Source organism: Bos mutus, chromosome 20, assembly GCF_027580195.1.
Source record: "Bos mutus isolate GX-2022 chromosome 20, NWIPB_WYAK_1.1, whole genome shotgun sequence".
NCBI lineage: Eukaryota > Metazoa > Chordata > Mammalia > Artiodactyla > Bovidae > Bos > Bos mutus.
Window position 1 is genome coordinate 71,080,538 of NC_091636.1, and position 20,685 is coordinate 71,101,222.

The 20,685-nt window shown below is 67.1% G+C and overlaps 1 protein-coding gene across 4 annotated transcripts in view; it reads left to right on the forward strand.

Moving 5' to 3' along the window:
- Positions 1 to 20,685, forward strand: part of SLC12A7 (solute carrier family 12 member 7) — a 65,881-nt gene that overhangs the window by 34,898 nt on the left and 10,298 nt on the right. For all 4 annotated transcript variants that reach the window (XM_070357766.1, XM_070357767.1, XM_070357768.1 and 1 more), the window contains exons 2-17: positions 5,327 to 5,421; positions 5,738 to 5,860; positions 8,063 to 8,209; positions 9,355 to 9,409; positions 10,665 to 10,795; positions 11,052 to 11,293; positions 11,802 to 12,013; positions 13,000 to 13,167; positions 14,540 to 14,638; positions 15,196 to 15,253; positions 15,554 to 15,728; positions 16,185 to 16,303; positions 16,613 to 16,711; positions 17,090 to 17,209; positions 17,867 to 17,971; positions 18,806 to 18,974. In XM_070357766.1, coding sequence (XP_070213867.1) covers positions 5,327 to 5,421; positions 5,738 to 5,860; positions 8,063 to 8,209; positions 9,355 to 9,409; positions 10,665 to 10,795; positions 11,052 to 11,293; positions 11,802 to 12,013; positions 13,000 to 13,167; positions 14,540 to 14,638; positions 15,196 to 15,253; positions 15,554 to 15,728; positions 16,185 to 16,303; positions 16,613 to 16,711; positions 17,090 to 17,209; positions 17,867 to 17,971; positions 18,806 to 18,974 — 2,117 coding nt within the window. The remainder of the gene's footprint in view (positions 1 to 5,326; positions 5,422 to 5,737; positions 5,861 to 8,062; positions 8,210 to 9,354; positions 9,410 to 10,664; positions 10,796 to 11,051; positions 11,294 to 11,801; positions 12,014 to 12,999; positions 13,168 to 14,539; positions 14,639 to 15,195; positions 15,254 to 15,553; positions 15,729 to 16,184; positions 16,304 to 16,612; positions 16,712 to 17,089; positions 17,210 to 17,866; positions 17,972 to 18,805; positions 18,975 to 20,685) is intronic.

Here is a 20,685-nt window from a genome sequence, read left to right on the forward strand (position 1 = left end):
TGGTGGCCAGGCCCTGGATTTCAGATCCAGCGTCAATCCTGGCCACAGAGCATGGAGGGCAGGGGGCGCTCATAAACTCGGTGTCGGGAGACCTAAAACCCCTGGTTCCAGCCCCTGGTGACGTGGAGGAGAGCCCGCCGTGGGGGCCGTGGCCGTACGGGGAGCCCAGGGAGTGGCCGGTCGGGCTCCACACGAGGTCGGCAGGTGGGGCCACGGTCCTGGAGGTGCCCTGCGCCCCCGGGAGGGCTGGGTGCCCCCTGTGCAGGCCGCCCATGCTTGGTGGCAGGAGGGGGCTGTCGTGGGCCAGCTGACCCTCAGGAGTGCCTCTGGCCCTGAGCCTTGGGGCCTTTCCCGAGACTCATGCTGAACCCCAAACATGGAGGTGGAGGAGCTGCTGCCCTCGGGGCCTCGGCGGGCAGGGCTCTGACAGAGGCTCTGCCCCCACCTGGTCCCGGCCACCCCCCACGCCCTGTGGAAGGCCCTGCTGTGTTCATGACAGGGACGCCCAGTCTCCTCCGGGGAGCAGGAGCCAGAGTGCCGTGCAGACTTCCCGCCCCGAGTCCGGAGCCCTGCGTTCCACATGTCCGTAGTCCCCACTCATGTTTACTGATTCGCGGTTCAGTTTGCATCTCGTGGAGCCATCAGTGGGGCATCAAAACTGGTGAGGGGAAACCAGATGCAGGGCAAGTGGAAAGGGTGGAGGCCGTGGGGTGGGTCAGCATGCAGGGTGAGCCCCAGCAGTGGCACGCGGGGGGCTTCTGAGGGGGCCCCGCCTGTGAACTGAGGCGGGCTGTTCAGGCGAGGGGGAACGGACAGACGGAGGGGCCAGCTCTGCTGGGGGCGGTGGGGGGTCCGCCCCACAGTCTCCAGGCCATTCTGTGATTAGACGTCTGATGCGAGCCTGGCCTGCCCGTTAGAGCAGGTTAACCCGTGGGGCTGCCTGTCCTGAGCGCCCCGGCCTGGGGATGGCAGGGTGGGGGCTGCCCTCCCAGCCGGCCTGGCCCCAGACACCTGATCTGCATCGGGGGCGCCCTTGTCACATGGCCTGAAGGCCGCTGGACCCTCGGGGGCACCGGGGGACCCGCCCCAGGAGGATGGATGCTTCAGGGCCCCTGGGATTCCCTCTGCTTGGGCTGGTCCTGGGTCCCCGTCATCATGAACAAGCAGAGTGAGCATGGGGCTGCAAGCCTGGAGCGGGGTCCAGGCCCCAGGAGGACCCCCGCCCTTCAGAGTCCCCATGTGAACGGAGGGCTCAGGCTCTAGAGGTCTTCGTGCAGGGACTGCTTTGTGCACACAGGAGTTGTAACCTGCTGCTCCCTTGAGAGATGAAAGTGGATGCTGTCCAGAAGTGAGAGTGATTAACACAGGTGACCCCTCAGGTGGAAACATTGGATTTTTCCTTTAATTACGACCCTGATCTCTGTGCGGGGGTGTTCTGTGTTTTATTTGGGCCGTGCTGGGTCTTTGTTGCTGCCTGGGTCTTCTCTGTCGCAGCGAACAGTGGCTTCTCATTGTGGTGGCTCCTCTTGCTGCGGACCTCAGGCTCCAGGGCCACGCGCTTGGCTGCTCCAGGGCACGTGGGGTCCCCCAGCCCAGGGCTGGACCCCGTGTTTCCTGCTTGGCACGTGGGGCCCCCCAGCCCAGGGCTGGACCCCGTGTCTCCTGCTTGGCAGGTGGCTCCTCACCCCTGGGCCACCAGGGGAGCCAGGAAGCACTCTTTGATCTTTAGTCAGGGGTCTTGGCTGGAGCGGGTTGAGGAGGAGAAGGCTGCCCTCGGCCCGGTCCAGGCCCCCCACCTGTGGCCGCCCCTTGCTTGGGAAGGCGCTCGTCCCCACGTGTGCGTCTCCGTGGTGCTGGGCCTGAGCCCTGGGGAAGCCTCGAGGGCTGACTCCCCGCCCATGTCTCCAGGAGGGGAGGCAGGCAAGTCTTGGTTGAAGGATGAGCTGTGAAGACGGTGGTCCCCCGTGGGAACTGAGGCTTGCGGTGTGCTGGGGGCGGCCTCCAGGCCCAGGGTTTATGGAGACGCTTGAGGGGTGTGCTGCTGTGTCTGTGGTGTGTTTTGTGTGTGTCCCATGTCCTCTGTGCTCATTGCACGTGACGTCTACAGCGTGCCCAGAAGCCGCAGGTGGGAAGGCAGAGGCCCCCGGGCGCCGGGCTTCCGGTGCGCTCGCCCTGCCTGCAGCGTGCAGCCCATCCTGGCCTGGGGGGTGTCCGCGGCGCTGTCTCCCAGTCTCCACGTCGTCCTGTGTAGCTACCGCACCGCCTGACCCGGGTCCGTACACCTAGCGGTGGCCTGTCCCACACCCCGGCCCCTTCTGTTCCCTTCCGGCCTCTGGTCGCAGAGCCCCATCCGTCTGGGGGACGGGCGGGCTGTCCCAGCTCCCGATCGAGGTCGCTGCTTGCTTTCCCAGCCGTGCCTGGGGCTAACCCCACTGCAGGTGCCCAGCCACCCTGTGCCCAAGGGCGTTCAGGCCGACCCGCCAGAGGCCCCCCGACCACAGGCTGTGCTTCCAAGGTGGGGGCTGGGGTGGGCGCCCCAGGGCTTTTGTGCTGAGCAGAGCGGAGGCCCTGCCCGCGCCAGCCACTTCTCCCGGATGAGAAATACAAGTCCCAGGCAGGGTCCGTGACTTTGTGCAAGGTCGGGCAGACGGGGAACCCGACACCCCTCTGGGGGCGGCCGGCGCGGCTGGAGCCGGCGCCCGGGGCTGGGCCAGCCTGCGTGTCCTCCAGCGTCCCGTCCGCAGACAACTCTCTGCAGCTTCCGTTTACGCCAGAGCCCCAGTCGGAAATGCTGGCCTCTCGTTACCAGAAAAAGGATTGTTATTACCAGAAAAGCACGGTCGTGGGGACGGGAAAGGACGCTGAGTGACCAGCGGGAAGGAGACAGGGAGGGGCTGGTGCTGCCCAGACGCCCGCCGAGCAGGGAGGGGCGCTCTGGCGCGGATTCTCGCCCAGGTGAGGGCAGTTGAAGGCAGCTGTGTTTCTTAAAGGGCTTCCCAGGTGGCGCGAGTGGCAGAGAGCCTGCCAGTGCGGGAGACGTAAGAGACGCAGGTCCGACCCTTAAGTCGGGAAGACACCCTGGGGGAGGAAATGGGGTCCACAGAGGTGTGTTGTGGGCTTTGTTTTGACCTGACGCCAGAACCTCAGCTTCAGAGAACACACTTGAGCGCAGGATAGCGTGTTCCCTGGCGCTGGCCCTCCTGCCTCGTGCTCCCCAGTGCCCCTCCTCATGCTCTGTCCCGTCTGCCGAGAGCAGGCGGCCGGTGTTGTGCCATCTGCGTTTCCTCTCGCGAGCCCTGCAGTCCAGTCACCAGCCTCGGGACCTGCAGTGAGTGCAGGTCTTGGGCTTCGCCATCAGCCCAACAACATCTTTCGTGGAAAGTGCCGGCTGTGCTCTGCACCCTGACGCCCCGTCTCGGTCTTCTTTCTCCCCCCTTCCGGAACCTTCTGGAGCCTTCTGGAGCTGGCCTGTGTCCCCTGTGGCTTCTCTCCTGAGGAGGGTGGTCCCCACTTGGCTTTCAGCTCATGTTGGGGCTCAGGAGCCCCAGCAGGCATGCCCTCTCCTGGGTGTCGTCAGCCTGTGACCCACACATTCACCTGACCTTGGTTTGCTGGGTGGTCGGCTCGTCTGGACACCACCCCTGCCATGTGGGCAGCTGGAGGAGCCGTGGACAGCCCTGTCCCTGCCTCTAGCTCTCACTTGTGCTCCTAGCGTCTGCTGGCAATTCCCCCCCGCAAGCACTGACCCCCATCTCTGGGCCCCGTAGGCCTGTGCCCCCACGGTGGTCCCCGGGGCTGGGCAGCGGGCAGTGTGGGTCCATCCAGCAGGGGCCAGGGCTCTGCCCGCTGAGTGCTTTCACGGGCTGAGCCCTGGGAATCTTCTGGGAAGGGGCTGAGAGGCCTGGGGGGGGGCATGGAGCTGAGTGGGGCCTCTGGATTTTGGGGGGCTCGGCAGGTGGCAACCCCTGGGCCCCAGCAGCTACTGTTTGTCTCGTGGCGAGGCGTGGGCACATGGATGGATGGAACACGCTCGCCCTGTGCGTCTGGGCTGGGCTTTTTCTCGGGACTTGGGGGTCACCCATGAGTCACCCCCCAACCCCCAACAGGGCCTGGTGAGTGGGTGATTCTCTGCCATGGCCATGCTTGGGGCTGGCCTGGGGCCTGAGAGAAGCCTGCTTTGGGTGCCTTTTCCCCATGTCCTCGCTCAGTTCTTTCAGTAGGGCCAGGTCTGTCCCAGAAGGCCCATGGGTGGCGCTGACGTGCAGGAGGCCCCAGCCGCTCCCCTAGCTCACCTGTGTCCTGGGCGGCTCCCAGAGCGGCGCTGACCTTGAGCCAGGGCTGTGCTTAGAGCGGTGCCCACCTGGTTTTCCTGCTCACGTTGCAGTGGAGCACACGGTCACGCCCGTGTCTGAGGGTCTGGGCTGACCCATTATTGCTCTGTGGACGGCTGGTGCCAGAGGTCTCCAAACACTCGCGCTGGGGTTGGTGGCCCAGGCCTTCCCGACAGGAACTACGGAGACGGCAGGGCTGCGGGTGCTCCGTGTGGGCTCCGGGCCCCTCACGGGGCGGGGCTCCCAGCGGGCAGGGTCCCCAGGCCCGGGGGTCGGAGGCGCTGTCAGGGCAGAGCCTCCTTACAAAGGCCGGTCCCCGCTGACGCTCAAGGCCAGGCTGGCGGGAGCTGCTGGTCATGAGCTATTTGTCCTGAGGGACCTGTGATGCTGGAGCCGGACCCCAAGCTCTTGGACCCAGCGCTGCCCTCAGCCTCGTCTCTGCCTGGCGCCTTCGCCTGGACAGATCACCGAGGGCGTGAGGGCCAGGTCGAGAGGGGCCGGTTTGCTTGTCACCGCCCTCACCCCCACCCCTCCCTGGGACTCCCGCCCCGTCTCACTGAGCCCCTCCCCGTCTGGCCCGGCCACTCCCTGTCTGACCGAGCCCCGCCCCGTCTCGCTGAGCCCCTCCCCGTCTGGCCGAGCCCCGCCCCATCTGACCACGCCCCTGCCACATCTCAATGAGCCCCACCCCGTCTAACCCAGCCCCTCACTGTCTGACCGAGCCCCTCCCCGTCTGGCCCGGCCATCTGAGCCCCACGCGCTGCCACATCTCACTGAGCCCCATCTGACCACGCCCCGCCCAGCCCCTCCCACTGGCCGAGCCCCGCCCCATCTGACCACGCCCCTGCCACATCTCACTGAGCCCCACCCCGTCTAACCCAGCCCCTCACTGTCTGACCGAGCCCCGCCCCGTCTGGCCTGGCCACTCCCTGTCTGCCCGAGCCCCGCCCCATGTCCCTGAGCCTCGCCCCGTCTGACCGCGCCCCGCCCCGCAGGAGACGGACACCCCAGGGAGAGCAGCCCGTTCATCAGCCATGGGGAGGCGGACACAGAGAGCGTCTATGAAGGGAAGAACATGGCGCTGTTTGAGGTGAGCCTCACTTCCCCCTCCAAGCAGGTGGCAGGAGGAGCCATGCGAGAGGCCCACCCCCGGCCTCACGGTGAACGGAGGGTCCCGGCTGAGGCCTCAGGGAGCCCCTCGGAGGGGCTGGACCCGGGCCACTTCGGAGCTCTGACCTCGAATCCCTGACCCCTGGGCCGTGTCCACAGCCCCCTGCCCACTTTGGATATGTTGGCCTCAGGGCAGACGGAGCGGGGACACCCCCCCGGGTGGTTGATCTGGTCAGTTGGGCGATATCTCTGGGGTGGGGATGGGTAACTGACTCCATGTCTTGGCCCCAAAACAGGAGGAGATGGACAGTAACCCCATGGTGTCCTCACTGCTCAACAAGCTGGCCAACTACACCAACCTCAGCCAGGGCGTGGTGGAGCATGAGGAAGCAGAGGACAGCCGGCGGCGCCAGGCCAAGGTGAGCCCCACCCCGGGCCCCAGGCCCCCAGGCCAAGGTGAGCCCCACCCCCGGCTCCAGGCCCCAGGCCAAGGTGAGCCCCACCCCCGGCTCCAGGCCGCCTGGCCAAGGTGAGCCCCACCCCGGGCCCTCACCCCCCGGGTCCCCCAGCCTTGGACTGCCCCCTGCCCTGGCCCCTAGCCCAAGGTGCTCCCAAACCCCGGGCCCCCGCCCCCCGGGTCCCCCACCTGGCTCCCAGGCCAAGGTGACCCCCTACCTGTGACCACCCCCCGGGACCCCAGGCCAAGGTGCCCCCACCTTGCAACCACCACCCCCAGCCCTCAGGCCCCCAGGCCAAAGTGCCCCCCACCCCGGGCCCCCCACTCCCCGGGTCGTCGTGGGCCCTATCTTGCTCCCACCTTCCCAGGGGCCTTATTTCTGAGCATTGTCTCTGGGACTCTCTCCCAAGATGAGCCGAGCTGCCTGCGGGTCCCCGCGGAGGCCCTGTGTGCACAGGGGAGATCGTGGACTTGTGTCCCGGGCAGGTGGCCCCGGCCTCCGTCCCCCGGGGGCTGGGAGCAGGTGCCGCAGGCTGCCCGGGACCCTCTGCATGATGTGTGGCCGGGTGGGTGGGTTTGCCAGATGCCCCAGCCACCCCACCGAAGACTGAGCGTGGGTCCCTCCAACTGAGGGGCACTGAGCTGGGGCATCCATCCCCCGAAGACGCCTTCTCCAGGGTCCAGGCACCTCTCATGTCCCGGGCCTGGGGACCACTCGGGTTGACCCTTCAAAGCGGCCTCTTTTGCAGTGCTGGGGGCCCTGAGTGGCCTTTCAGGACGGGGCTCTCCTCAGCTGCTGGCCCTGGCTGGGCTGGGGGCTGGCCTTGCATCACCCTCTCGTTTGCTGCCAGGCCGTGAGCCCCCAGTCCCCCCATATTCCCCCCATAACCACTTTGAATGTCACACGCCGACACTCGGGGTCTAGGCTGTGGGGCCGTCCCAGCTGAGCCCGCCAGGCATCTGACCCACCTCCCTGGCCATCGGTGCCCCCCAGAGTCAACTCCTGGGTCATCTGCTCTGCAGGCGTTCCTGTGTGGCCCACCCAGTCTTCCCCAGAAGCACCCCCCGACTTCCTTTGAGGGGGTGTCTTGGGGCTGGACTGTGTCTCCCCAGCCTCCACGGGATGCCCCGTTTCAAGCAGCCTGACCCCTTTCATGGGAAGTGTTTTTGCAAGCCGGTCCTCCAGATTTTTTCCCCCTTGCTCACCTGAGTTTAAGCTGCTCCCCCCGTTAAACATTCTCTTGTCTTCTCGGCCAGGTGACCCCAGATCCCAAGTGGGCCACCCGACGCTGAGGTCTCGCCGGCCGTCGGCAGGACAGGCTGGCCCCCGGCCCTGACTCTGGGGTCTCGCCGGCCGTCGGCAGGACGGGCTGGCCCCCGGCCCTGACGCTGGGGTCTCGCCGGCCGTCGGCAGGATGGGCTGGCCCCCGGCCCTGACGCTGGGGTCTCGCTGGCCGTCGGCAGGACGGGCTGGCTCCTGGCTCTGTTTTCTGGGTGGCTTCCTGGGCCGTGGTCCGTGCGGGGTCCCAGGCGTTCGCATCACGCGCCCTCCTGCGGTTACCCCTTGGCAGGGCGACCCCTCTACCAAGCTGTGTCTGGGCCCCGTGCGGGCGGGACCCTTGGGAAGGGGTGGCCTGCAGGCAGCACGTGCCCCCCGCCCCCTCGCAGGTCCCCCCCTCGCTGGACCTCCACCTCGTGGTCAGGACCCGGCAGGTGCCTGTCGTGGTTTAGGCCCTGGTGGCTAGTGCCTGGTCCTTCCCCCAACCTCTCTTCCTCCAAGTCGGGGTCTCCTGAGGACCGGGGTGCAGGCATGCTGGGCTATCTCCCCACCTTCTCATAGCGCCCCTAGGAGAGGAGGGTGGAGCCTGCCCCCACCCCTGCTCCGGGTTCTGTCTGAGCCCTAGGCGTCCTCTACCTCCCTGGGGCTTGCGGTCCTGGGGCCCGGGACGTGCACGCGGCTCCTGGGCTGAGGGGAGCCGGCCCGGCCCTGGCAGCCTCTCCGTGTCTTCCCAGGGCCTGGGGCATGCACGCGGCTCCTGGGCTGAGGGAAGCCGGCCCTGGCAGCGTCTCCGTGTCTTCCCGTCCTCTGGCCTCCCTGCAGTCCCGGGGCCCGGGGTGTGCATGCGGCTCCTGCCCGGCCCTGACGGCGCCCGCTCTCTTGCAGAGCCCTGGCATGGGCACCTTCATCGGCGTCTACCTGCCCTGCTTGCAGAACATCCTGGGCGTGATCCTCTTCCTGCGCCTCACGTGGATCGTGGGGGCGGCCGGCGTGCTGGAGTCCTTCCTGATTGTGTCCATGTGCTGCACCTGTGTGAGTGGGGGGGGCGTCGGGGCCCTGTTAGCGTGCCCCCACTTTCACCTGTGCGTGGGGCAGGGGGCTGGCCGTCAGGGTCCACCCGTCGAGACCCCAGCCTCGCCTGTGGGCAGGTCGGCCCTTGGCTGCTGACGGGTGGGCAGGGCTGGGGGCTGGCGGGGTCTCCACAGAAGCAGGGTGAGTGAGTGTCCCTGGACGGTCACCACTGCCGGCCGGCCTGCACTTGCAGCATCTCCCCTGCCTGCTGGGAGCTTCTGGGCATTCCCCGGGGCTCCCATTGGAAGGAGGGGATGCCTGCTGGTGACGTATTCAGACCCGGGTGCACCAGGCCCTCTCAAGTGGCCCCTGGCCCCTGCCCTGCCCCTCCCTCCATTCCTGTGGTGAGGAGGGCCATTCAGCCGCCCTGACCGCAAGCGCCACCAGCCCAAGAGGACCCAGCGGGCAGACGAGTAGGGCCCCCGGCCGCCCCGCGGCAGTGGGGTCGCGCCGTGGTGTTCTGCACTTAGTGTCCCCGGGAGCATCTTTGGAAGAATCTCCCCCAAAACCGACGAAAGCAGGAGACGGAGCAGGGCCTTGTGAACCGGAGTTGCGCCCGGCAGGACCCGTCCAGTGGGTCGCCGAGGCCTCACGCCTCCCTGGGCTCTTCCGTCTGGTTTTCAGGTTGTGAAGTGTTGCCTGCCCGCCGCAGGCATGGCCACGTCCCTGTGCAGGTGGTGGGGCTGGAGGCGGCCTGCCCTGGACAGGCTCCCGTGGTCTCCGCCCCACGGTCGGGGGTGCGCAGACAGGGTCCCGGGCACGTCACAGGAAGTGTGCCTCCATGGGGTTCCCCTGCGTCCCCCCAGGAGATAAGCATCTCGATGGGGCCTCTTGCCTCCCACGGGGAGTGGGCACCCACTAGAAACCAGCCCTTCAGTGCAGGAGGGCCTTGAGCCCGGGCACCCCTGGGTGATCCCAGGAGCTTGACGTTGGAGGTCAAGTAGCCAAGGTCCCGAGTGCTCCAGCCATGCGGCCGCCCGGCCCCTCTGTGGTCAGAAGCTGGGAGCTGGCCTGTAGGCGGCCCTGCCCGGGCCTGGCGCCGTCTGCATGCTGAGGTGGCTGTTGGAAACCCTCCGTCTTCTGAGAGGCCCCCTGTTTATCCTCAGACGATGCTGACTGCCATCTCCATGAGTGCGATTGCGACCAATGGCGTGGTCCCAGGTAGGGGAGCTGCGGGCAGCTGGGCGTGGCGGGGCGGGGCTGCGTGGCTCCGAGGTGGACAGGGCTGCGTGGCCACTTCCTGTGACCTTTGCCTACACCCCGGGTGGCCTCAGGCTTCAGTGGCTCAGTGGTGAAGAATCCGTCTGCAGTGCAGGAGACCCGGGTTGGATCCCTGGGTGGGAAGATCCCTGGAGGAGGGAATGGCAGCCCGCTCCAGTCTTCTTGCCTGGAGAATCCCGTGGACAGAGGAGCCTGGTGGCCTGCCGTCTATGGGGTTGCAAAGCGTCGGATGTGACCGAGTGCCTGAAGCACCCTCACCACCGGGTGGCCTCGGGGCAGCAGAGAGTGGTCCCGGGGTGGGAGGGAGCCTGTGTCCTGAGGGGTAGACGGCAGGGAGCTCGCCCTCCAGGGGCCCTGTGGGCAGAGACCCTGCGGTTGAACAGGGAGCCCCCCACCCACCGCGTCCCCACCCCCGGGCGCGTCGGGGCTTCTGTGAGGCCAGGTGGGGTGTGTACCTGTGGTTCATCCCCTGGAGCCCGCACACCCAGGGTCCCTGTGAGACTGGGTTTCTCCTCCGAGACACCTCTGTGGCGTTTCCCATCGTGTTCCCGCTGCCACCCGTGGGTGGGGCTGGTGCCTCACAGGCTGTGGCGTCTCTTTGGCCCTGGATTCTGGCTTCCCACAGATTGTGGTTCTCTTCCCAAGGCGAGTCGTTGCCAGGATTAAACTACACCAGAGTGCCGTGGGGCTGGGGGAGGTGGCCGGGGGTCCCAGGAGGGCCTTATGGGCAGCCCCCCGAGGGGCCTGCCGCTCTTCAGGAGGGGGTGCGCCTTCAGGTGTCCTCCAGGTGCCCCTTGCCACGCACGGTCCCTGGTCGGTGTCCGAGTGGGGTCTCAGCCCGCCAGCAGGAGGACCAGGGACGGGCCAGTAAGCTGGGCGCCCTCACGCCCTGAGGTGAGACGTGGAGCCGATGACTCAGTTTCCTAAACGTTCTCGGGCGAAGTTAAGAGAACGCAGGTGTCGGCCGTCGTGGTCTCGGCCCTGGGCCCTGACCCCCTGCTTGGAGCTGCACCTCCTCAGCACAGCGTCCGAAGTCGGCCGCCCGCTGGGAGGAGGTGCCGGTGGATACCAGGCGGGTCCCTGGCCCGCCTCCGCGCGCCCCGTTCCGGGATGAGCCCGCCTGCCCTGGGAGGCTGGTATTCTCGGCCGGTGGCGCGTGTGTAACCTGCCGTGTCCCGTTCGGCCTGTCTTGCAGCGGGCGGCTCTTACTACATGATATCACGGTCTCTGGGGCCGGAGTTCGGGGGCGCCGTGGGCCTCTGCTTCTACCTGGGCACCACGTTTGCAGGGGCCATGTACATTTTGGGGACCATTGAGATTTTTTTGGTAAGTGCTTTGTTTCGGGCCGGGTTCCTTTGTCCAGCACATCGGTGGCCATCTGATGCCCGTTTGGTGACCCGAGGGTCTGTCCCAGCGGCATCTGCGGGTGTGGGGGCTCATGGGGTGGGGGCGACACCCAGTGCAGAGCCCCTGAGAAGGCCCTCTGGGAGGCACTGGCGCCCCAGCCCCTCCCTGCTCCCGGGGGTCCCCTTGGCAGGGTGGGCGGCCTTCCTGACCTGGTCCTGTGCCCTGTGCCCTGCAGACCTACATCTCACCCGGCGCAGCCATCGTGCACCCTGAGGGCGCGGGGGGTGAGGCGGCAGCCCTGCTGCACAACATGCGCGTGTACGGGACCTGCACGCTGGCCCTCATGGCCACGGTGGTCTTCGTGGGTGTCAAGTACGTGAACAAGCTGGCCCTGGTGTTCCTGGCCTGCGTGGTGCTCTCCATCCTCGCCATCTACGCTGGCGTCATCAAGACCGCCTTCGACCCGCCCGACATCCCGTGAGTCCTCCGCCAGGTCCTGGGGCTGTACCCACTGAGCGTGTCGGCCGGGCTGGGGACCGGGCCGTGTCCACAGCCGTCGGCGCTCTGGCCGGGTGGAGGACGGGCTGGCAGGCCTGGGACCCGTCTGGCGGCACCGCGCTGCTCCCGGCCGAGGCCTGTCCTCCCCGAAGCCCCTGAGCAGGCTCCTTCCTTGTCCCCTTCGGGATTGAAGGCAGCGGCCCTGGTCACGGAGCGAGTGAGCCCCAGTGCCGCCCACACGGGGCTGGTCCAGGGGGCGCCTGGTCCGGGAGGCGCTGGCCCTGAGTCCCCACCCCCGGCTCCTGTGCGCCGCTGTGCACCCGCGGGCGAGCTGTTTGCGCCACGTCAGACGCCCCAGAGCAGAGGGTCACGAGACAGACCGGGGTGTCCCGCTCGTGGACGCAGCTCCTCCCCAGAGACCCCTAAGCCACACTTGGTTACAGAGGGGGACAGTGGGCAGAGGCTTTTCACTGCCCGCCCCTACCAGGGTCTGTCTGCTGGGGAACCGCACGCTGTCCCGACGTGGCTTCGACGTCTGTGCCAAAGTCCACACCGCCAACAACAGCTCAGTGACCACCGCGCTCTGGAGCATCTTCTGCAACGGCTCCACGGACAGCACTTCCTGTGACCAGTACTTTCTCCACAACAACGTCACCGAGATCCAAGGCATCCCGGGCGTGGCCAGCGGTGTCCTCCTGGGTGAGTGTCCCCCCCCATGGGTGAGTGTCCCTCCCTGGTAAGTGTCCCCACCGGGGTGGGTGTCCCCCCCTGGCGAATGTCCCCTCCTGGTGAGTGTCCCCTCCCGTGGGTGAGTGTCCCTCCCTGGTGAGTGTCCCCACCCGGGTAAGTGTCCCCCGCTGGCGAGTGTCTCCCCCTGGTGAGTGTCCCCACCCGGGTGAGTGTCCCCCACTGGCGAGTGTCCCCCCGGTGAGTGTCCCCACCTGGGTGAGTGTCCCCCGCTGGCGAGTGTGCCCCCCTGGTGAGTGTCCCCACCCGGGTGAGTGTCCCCCCCTGGCGAGTGTCCCCCACTGGTGAGTGTCCCCTCCTGGTGAGTGTCCCCTCCCGTGGGTGAGTGTCCCTCTCTGGTGAGTGTCCCCCCCTGGCAAGTGTCCCCTCCTGGTGAGTATCCCCTCCTGGCGAGTGTCCCTTTCTGGGTGAAAGTCCCCCCCAGGTGAGTGTCCGTCCCCTGGGTGAGCATCCCTTCCCTGGGTGAGTGTCCAGTAGGTCTCTGCTGGCTGGGCCTCCACTCCCGCTCCTTGGGACCCTGTCCTTCTGTCCTGCTGGTGGCCTTGTGACTACGTCCCCGGTTGCTGACCCTCTGGGCCCCCCGGGTTAGTGTTCCCCAAGCTTAGATGCCTGGTACGCCGTGGAGGGGGCAGGTCAGGCCTGGCATCGCACTCCCAGCTTTGGGCTTGCGGAGCAGCAGTCTGGGGTTGATGAGGAGGTGCCGGGCGGCCGTCAGGGCGGCGTCAGCAGTCGGGTTAATGTCGGTGCACAGCTGTCGTCCACAATGTCTGGTGTCTTCAGACTCCAGCACTGAAGCCTTTGCTTCGGCCGTCAGGAGACATAATTTTCCCTGGGCTCAGTTGCTCCGAGTCCACATTCCCTGTCCAGGCGGGGTCAGCGCTGGGGAGCTGAGCCCTGGGCGGGTACTGGGGTCTCGTGAGCCGCCCTTGCCCCCGCAGACAACCTGTGGAGCATGTATGCAGACAAGGGGGCGTTCGTGGAGAAGAAGGGGGTGCCCTCAGTGGCCGTGCCAGAGGAGGCCCGAGCCCGCGGGCTGCCCTACGTGCTAACCGACATCATGACCTACTTCACCATGCTGGTCGGCATCTACTTCCCGTCCGTGACCGGTGAGGCCCGGGTCCCAGGGGTCCAGTACACACCCCCCTACTGAGTGGGGGGCCTGGGCAGCTGTGTGGCGTCAGGCAGGTTCGTCCACGCTCTCCTGAGAGGCCAGGCTATTCAGAGAAGCCCTGTGACCGTGGCGTCAGCAGTGGACGCAACGGCTGTCGGAGGCTGCTGTCCTTGTGCATATGAGAGAGTCTGCTGACCTTCCTGGAGGGACTGGGAGACTGCTGTCCTTGTACGCAAGAGAGAGTCTGCTGACCTTTCTGGAGGGACTGGGTTGCAGGCTAGCCCCCACGCCCATGTGCCTGCGTACACACACACACACACACACACGTCCACAGGCTCACGCGTGCATACATGCATGCACACCTACTCTCAGGAAGCCCTCAGCCTGGCCGTGGTCCCCTGGCCCCCCAGCCGACCGAGCAGCCCGTGGTTGCATTTCGGTCCCTGCTGCTCCAGGCTCCCTAGAGCCTGTCCACACACACTGGGGAGGCCGGCCTGCCGGGGGCCGCTCCCCTCCTGCCCGTGGCTCAGAGCCGGGGGAGGACAGACATGTCTCTAGCCTCCCCGTGGAAGTGGGTCATGTCTCACTTAGGCGGTAGTTGGGGTGGGGTCCAGCTCCTTGGGGTCTTTCTCCTGTATTCCTGTCTCCCCGCCTGTCGGTGATGAGGGCATAGGAGCCTCCCCTGTGGGTGTGGGTGTTTCCACGCCCCGTGGCACCACACCCACGGGCTCTGCTCAGGCCACACCTGGGACAGATCACAGGCGCTCAGATCACATGTATCTCCATGAGCACGTGCTCTGAGCTCAGATGGACTTACTCAGAGTGTATGTGCTGGACAGAGCGATGGGGGTGGAGGCGGAGGCTGCTCCCCGCGGGGGGTGAGGGGCTGAGGCTGGGCCACGTGCTGACCCAGGCCTGGCCCGGGGGTGAGTCAGCGTTTGGCAGCGGCCTCCCAGGACTTTCTCACTCCTGGCTGCGGGGATTAACGGCGTTCAGGGGACGAGGTCCGAGCTGGATGCTCACAGAGGCTGGCTCTGGCATTGGCGCCCGGGGCTGAGCCTGGGCTGAGCCATGCTCTGCTCTCTGCTGTGACTTGGTTCATGGCTGGGCGGCTGATCCTGCGGACACTGTGGGGGACCTCAGGGTGCCCACCCACGTGCCCTGCAGTCCCATGGCATGTGGTGAGGTCCAGCCCGGTCTGTGAGGCCCAGCGTGATGACAGCGGCCCTGTGCAGCCTGGGGTCTCTCCTGTGTGTTGTGAGGGAGCCCCCCTGCCTCCCACTGTGCTCAGACTCTGCCCGAAGGGGCTGGGCGGGCACCGTCTCCCAGGTGTGCCCGGGGACCATCACCACCCTCTGCTTCCACAGGCATCATGGCGGGCTCAAACCGGTCCGGGGACCTCAGGGATGCACAGAAGTCCATCCCCACCGGGACCATCCTGGCCATCGTGACCACGTCTTTCATTTGTACCCTTTGAGCCCGGTGTGGGGGCCCAGTGTGGGAGGGTGGGCGGCTGTACCGTCCTCTGCTTGTGGCTGGGCCCTTGGGGCCTCCTCCAGGTGCCCCCCACCCCCTCCTCTAGGTGGCCTCGGGTGGCCCTGACCACACGCCCGCTGTCAGAGGGGCCGGGCTAGCCTCGCCCTGACTCCTGGACTCCAGCCTGGGTTGGTTGAAGAGTGTGGCTTTGCCTGAGAACCAACCGCATGTAGTGAGCACTTAGCTCCATGACGCGTGATCACATGCAGCTACGTGTGTGCTCACACCACGCTTTTGTCCAGCGGGGGTCCCTGGCGTCGCCGTGCTGGTGGGGCCGTTTCTCCCCGAGTTCACCCCTTCCCAGCCGGCGAGGGTTCCCACTTGGTCCCAGCAGTGGTCACACCAAGGGCCAGGCCCGTCCCGACTGACCCGAGGTATCCCGTCCAGGGGGGCCGAGACCCGAGCAGGGGTGGGCAGGCGGGGGGCTGGTGTGAGCCGCCCTGTGGCCAATGTGTTCTGCCCGCTGCGTCCTTGACCCCGGCTGCAGACCTGTCCTGCATCGTGCTTTTTGGGGCCTGCATCGAAGGTGTAATCTTGCGAGATAAGTACGTTTCGTTCACGGCTTCCAGGAGCTCCTGGGCCAGCGCTGGTTTCTTTGATGACTAGTATTGAGACTGGGGAGGGCAGGGTATCCAGCCTCGCGTGTCAGGGTGTCCCAGCGGTCGGTGTGCTGGGGTCGGGCCCGTGCATCCCTCCTGTACTGGAGCCTGGAGCCCGCACCACGACCCTGGGCCCCAGGAGAGCTGGGTGCAGGGGCTCCGGGGGGGCTGTCGCTCCCTCTCGGTGGGTGGGAGTCAGTCTCTGTTCTCAGCCGCCCTCTGGAAGCTTGCACCCCCCGCCCCCAGGTTTGGGGAGGCCCTGCAGGGGAACCTCGTCATTGGTATGCTGGCCTGGCCATCTCCCTGGGTCATCGTCATCGGCTCCTTCTTCTCCACCTGCGGGGCCGGCCTGCAGAGCCTGACCGGGGCCCCGCGGCTGCTGCAGGCCATCGCCCGGGACTCCATCGTCCCCTTCCTGCAGGTGAGTGCCCCCCCATCACGTGTGTGAGACCCCCGGGAAGCCTGCCTCTGAGGGCCCGGGGTCTGCCTCCGAGCGTGAGCGTCGTGATCAAAGGCTGGGAGGGTGCAGGTCCCCACCTCCAGCCTGGCCGCCCCGCCCTGAGCCTGTGCTCTTGTCTCGCTCTGCGTCTGCCTCGGACTTTGGGTTTCCCGTCCCAGACCATGTGCGGGAAGGAGGCAGGGGGCAAAGCTTCCTCCCGGGAGCCACGGTCCCCACGGGGCCCTCCCAGGCTGTGCGCCCAGCCGGCACTCGACGGGAGCCCCGGGCTCCGCGCTCTGGCCTCTCCTCCTGGCTGTGGCTGGGTGGGGTCCATTCTAGTGTTGCAGCCCTGAGGCCTCCTTTGAGCTGAACACAAGCGTCTCGACCTCTTGCCCACACGTGAGTGTTCTTCCGGCGCCCATCCCCTTCTCCGGGCAGGTGTTTGGCCACGGGAAGGCCAATGGGGAGCCCACGTGGGCCCTGCTGCTCACGGCACTCATCTGCGAGACCGGCATTCTCATCGCCTCCCTGGACAGCGTGGCCCCCATCCTGTCCATGTGAGTGGCTGCGGGGGGCTCCTGTTCACGGAGCAGGGGGTGCAGACGAGGCTGGGAGGACCCCCCGGGACCCAGCCCGGCCCTCACGGGAGTGGTGGCTGCAACTGGGAGGACCCCCGGGACCCAGCCCGGCCCTCACGGGAGTGGTGGCCGCAACTGGGAGGACCCCCGGGATCCAGCCCGGCCCTCACGGGGGTGGTGGCCACAGCTGGGAGGACCCCTGGGATCCGGCCCGGCCCTCACGGGTATGGTGGCCACAGCTGGGAGGACCCCCGGGACTCGGCCCTCATGCTGCCGCTCGTGCCCCAGGTTTTTCCTCATGTGCTACATGTTCGTGAACCTGGCCTGCGCCCTGCAGACCCTGCTCCGCACGCCCAGCTGGCGCCCGCGCTTCAAGTACTACCACTGGTGAGCATGCGGAGCTGTTCCTGCCATCCCAGGGGCGTGTTGGGGGCAGCCCTGCCAGGGCCCCAGCCATCCTTCCTGGACCGGGGGTCTCCCAGCCCTGGGGCCCCCCGCCCTTCCTGGACCGGCCGTTCCCCAGCCCCGGGGCCCCCCCGCCCTTCCTGGACCGGGGGTCTCCCAGCCCCGGGGCCCCCCACCATTCCTGGACCGGCCGTTCCCCAGCCCCGGGGCCGCTTCAGCCCTCGGGACGGCCCGGGTGGACGTGCCTCGGCCGGCACCAAGGCTCGGGTCCTTCTGCTGGGGTGGGGCAGGCCTGCAGGGCGGCTGCTCCGGCGCTGGCTGGGGTCTGGGTGGCGAGTGTAGCCCCACTGCTGCCCCCAGGACGCTGTCCTTCCTGGGCATGAGCCTGTGCTTCGCGCTGATGTTCGTCTGCTCCTGGTACTACGCACTGTGCGCCATGCTTATCGCCGGCTGCATCTACAAATACATCGAGTACCGCGGGTGAGCGGGGCCCTGCGTCCTTCAAGTCCGCTCTGGGTCTGTTAGGATCTGTCGTTGGGTTTGTCTGTGTCCCAGTGTAGAAACCAGGCTGTTTTAGCAGTGTGTCTGTGAGCTGTGAGATCCATCTAATAACGACCCTGACGTGTGGTGGATTATAATGTTTCTAAAGGGTTCCCCGTGAGATCCTGAGCGATGGGCGGGTCACTTGCATCTCAGAGCCCCAGGTCCATCACGGGGGCATTTTCCCTGGACACCCTGGCCCCGTCCGGGAGCAGAGGCCTTGGGGAGGTGGGACCTGGGGGCGTCTCGGGCTTGAGGCAATGAGAGGGCTCTGGGGGTGCAGCCTGAAGGCCCCGTCCAGCTCTTCCAAGCTTGGAGGGAGGGTCTGGGGGCCTCAACCACTCCCGTAGCCCCCTGCCCCGCCCGCCCTGTTGGCAGCCCCGTGCCGTCCAACGCTGGCGCCAGTGCTGCCGCCCCCCCAACCCCATTCTGCACAGGTCGTCCCCCTCGTCCTGCTGCCCCATTCCTGCCCAGCCCAGGAAGCCCCCCTGTTTGTCACAGAAGCACCGAGAGACCCCCACGGCCCCGGGCTGGCTGACTGCGGTCCACCCGGGTGTGCTGGGGGCCGGGCCTCATCCCTGTGCGCCTCCCCCGCAGGGCCGAGAAGGAGTGGGGTGACGGCATCCGCGGGCTGTCGCTGAACGCCGCCCGCTACGCCCTGCTGCACGTGGAGCACGGCCCGCTGCACACCAAGAACTGGAGGTGAGCTGGCCCCGCCCCGTCCTGGCGTCAGGCCCCGCCCCGTCCTGGCGTCAGGCCCCGCCCCGTCCTGGCGTCAGGCCCCGCCCCGTCCTGGCGTCAGGCCTCACGGAGGGAAGGGTGCCCCCCCATTAGGGGCGGTGAGACCGGGAGCCGGGACCACTCACCTGACCATGTTCCCCATCCGGAGGTCTGGCCTCACGGAGGGAAGGGGTGTCCCCCGTTAGGGGCGGTGAGACCGGGAGCTGGGACCACTCACCTGACCGTGTTCCCCATCCTGAGGTCAGGCCTCACGGAGGGAAGGGGTGCTCCCCCCCGTTAGGGGCGGTGGTCCCTGAGCGCCAGGACCACTCACCTGACTGTGTTCCCCATCCTGAGGTCAGGCCTCACGGAGGGAAGGGGTGCCTCCCCCCCCGTTAGGGGCGGTGGTCCCCGAGCGCCAGGACCACTCACCTGACTGTGTTCCCCATCCTGAGGTCAGGCCTCACGGAGGGAAGGGGTGCCCCCCCCCCCGTTAGGGGCGGTGGTCCCCGAGCGCCAGGACCACTCACCTGACCATGTTCCCTATCCTGAGGTCTGGTCTCACGGAGGGAAGGGGTGCCTCCTCCCTTTAGGGGCGGTGAGACCGGGAGCCAGGACCACTCAGCCGGCCGCCCAGCTCGGGTCTGATCTCTGGTCAGGGCGTTGGGTGCAGGGGGTGAGCAGAGCTAGATGGGGCCCCACCGTGGATGGAAGGGGCCTGCCCGCCTCCCCACTCCTGGGAGGGGCAGCCCCCTGGAACCTGGGCTCTCCCTGGTTGGTGCTGCGATGCCGCGGTAACGCCCCCCCGCCCCCCAGGCCCCAGGTGCTGGTCCTGCTGAACCTGGACGCCGAGCAGCGCGTGAAGCACCCCCGCCTGCTCTCCTTCACCTCACAGCTCAAGGCTGGCAAGGGCCTGACCATCGTGGGCTCCGTGCTGGAGGGTACCTTCCTGGACAAGCATGTGGAGGCTCAGCAGGCCGAGGAGGTGGGCTGCCTGGCATGGGGGGAGTGGGCGGCCCCACCAGTGTTTCCACGCGCGCCTGCCACCATCCCTTGGGTTGTTCTGTTCTTGTTTCCAAGCAGGTGTGGTTTCTGAGTTTGAACCGGCAGGGAGGGAAGACTTAGAGTACACACCCTGAGGCCTTGGGCGGGGCCAGGCCAGGGCTCTGATGGGCTGGGCAGGGCAGAGGGCAGGGCTGAACGCTGCCCCCAGGGCAGGACTCTGAGTGGGCAGGACCGGCTCGAGTTCCCTCTGTTCCGCTTCAGGGCCTGTTCAGAGAGGGCCACTGGGGCCATCCAGCATTCTGTCCTCCGACTTTGACTCAGATGGGCACAGCCCGGCCGCAGGGTGTGGGCTGCCATGGGTGCCCTCGTCTGCTGTCCCCACATGTGGGCTGTCTGTGGGTCTGGCTTAGCCCTGCCGTCCCTGTGTTTATAAACCAGGCTGCTCTTGGAGGTCCTCCAGAGTGCCTGGGGGCGGCCCAGCCTCTTGGAGGGTCGCAGCCCATGTATCTTGAGGCGTCTACCCCCTTCCTCAGCAGTGGGACAAGCAGCCCCAGGGACCCGTCCAGGGGCCAGTGCCTCTGACGCAGGCTGTTGGGGACATGTTGAGGCCTCTTCCTTGTCTGCAGGGGCTCCAGCTGTCCTCTCTGGGGTCATCGTGACCCAGGGGTTTGACACGGCAGCTGTTGATGTGAGCTGTGGATGTAGACGCCACGGTCATGGCCGTGACCTTGGGCATGACACCGAGGTCATGGCCGTGAGCCTGGGTCATGGCTGTGGGCCGTGGGCGCAGACACCAGGGTCGTGGCCGTGGGCCGTGGGTTTGCACCCCGGGGTCGTCTGTGACTGTGGGTGTGGACACTGGGTTTGTGGACGTGATCCTGGGTGTGCACCCTGGGGTCGTCTAACTGTGGATGCGGACACTGGGTTTGTGGCTGTGATCCTGGGTCATGGCCATGGGCGCGGACACCGGGGTCGTGGCCGTGGGCCGTGGGTTTGCACCTGTCGTCTGTGACTTTGGGTTAGACACTGGGTTTGTGGCTGTGACCCTGGGTCATGGCTGTGGGCCACGGGTGTGGACACTGGGGTCGTGGCCGTGGGCCGTGGGTGTGCACCCCGGGGTCGTCTGTGACTGTGGGTGTGGACACTGGGTTTATGGACGTGATCCTGGGTGTGCACCCCGGGGTCGTCTGTGACTGTGGGTGTGGACACTGGGTTTGTGGACGTGATCCTGGGTGTGCACCCCGGGGTCGTCTGTGACTGTGGGTGTGGACACTGGGTTTGTGGACGTGATCCTGGGTGTGCACCCCGGGGTCGTCTGTGACTGTGGGTGTGGACACTGGGTTTGTGGACGTGATCCTGGGTGTGCACCCCGGGGTCGTCTGTGACTGTGGGTGTGGACACTGGGTTTGTGGACGTGATCCTGGGTGTGCACCCTGGGGTCGTCTAACTGTGGATGCGGACACTGGGTTTGTGGCTGTGATCCTGGGTCGTGGCCATGGGCGCGGACACCGGGGTCGTGGCCGTGGGCTGTGGGTATGCACCCTGGGGTCGTCTGTGACCGTGGGTGCGGACACCGGAGCGTGGTGTGGGTTTGACCCCAGGTCACGGTCACGATCCTGGTGCGGATGCCGTGTGTCATCCTCTCCGGCAGATCAGCTCCAAGTGTTGGCGCTGTCTTCTGGAGCCCCTGC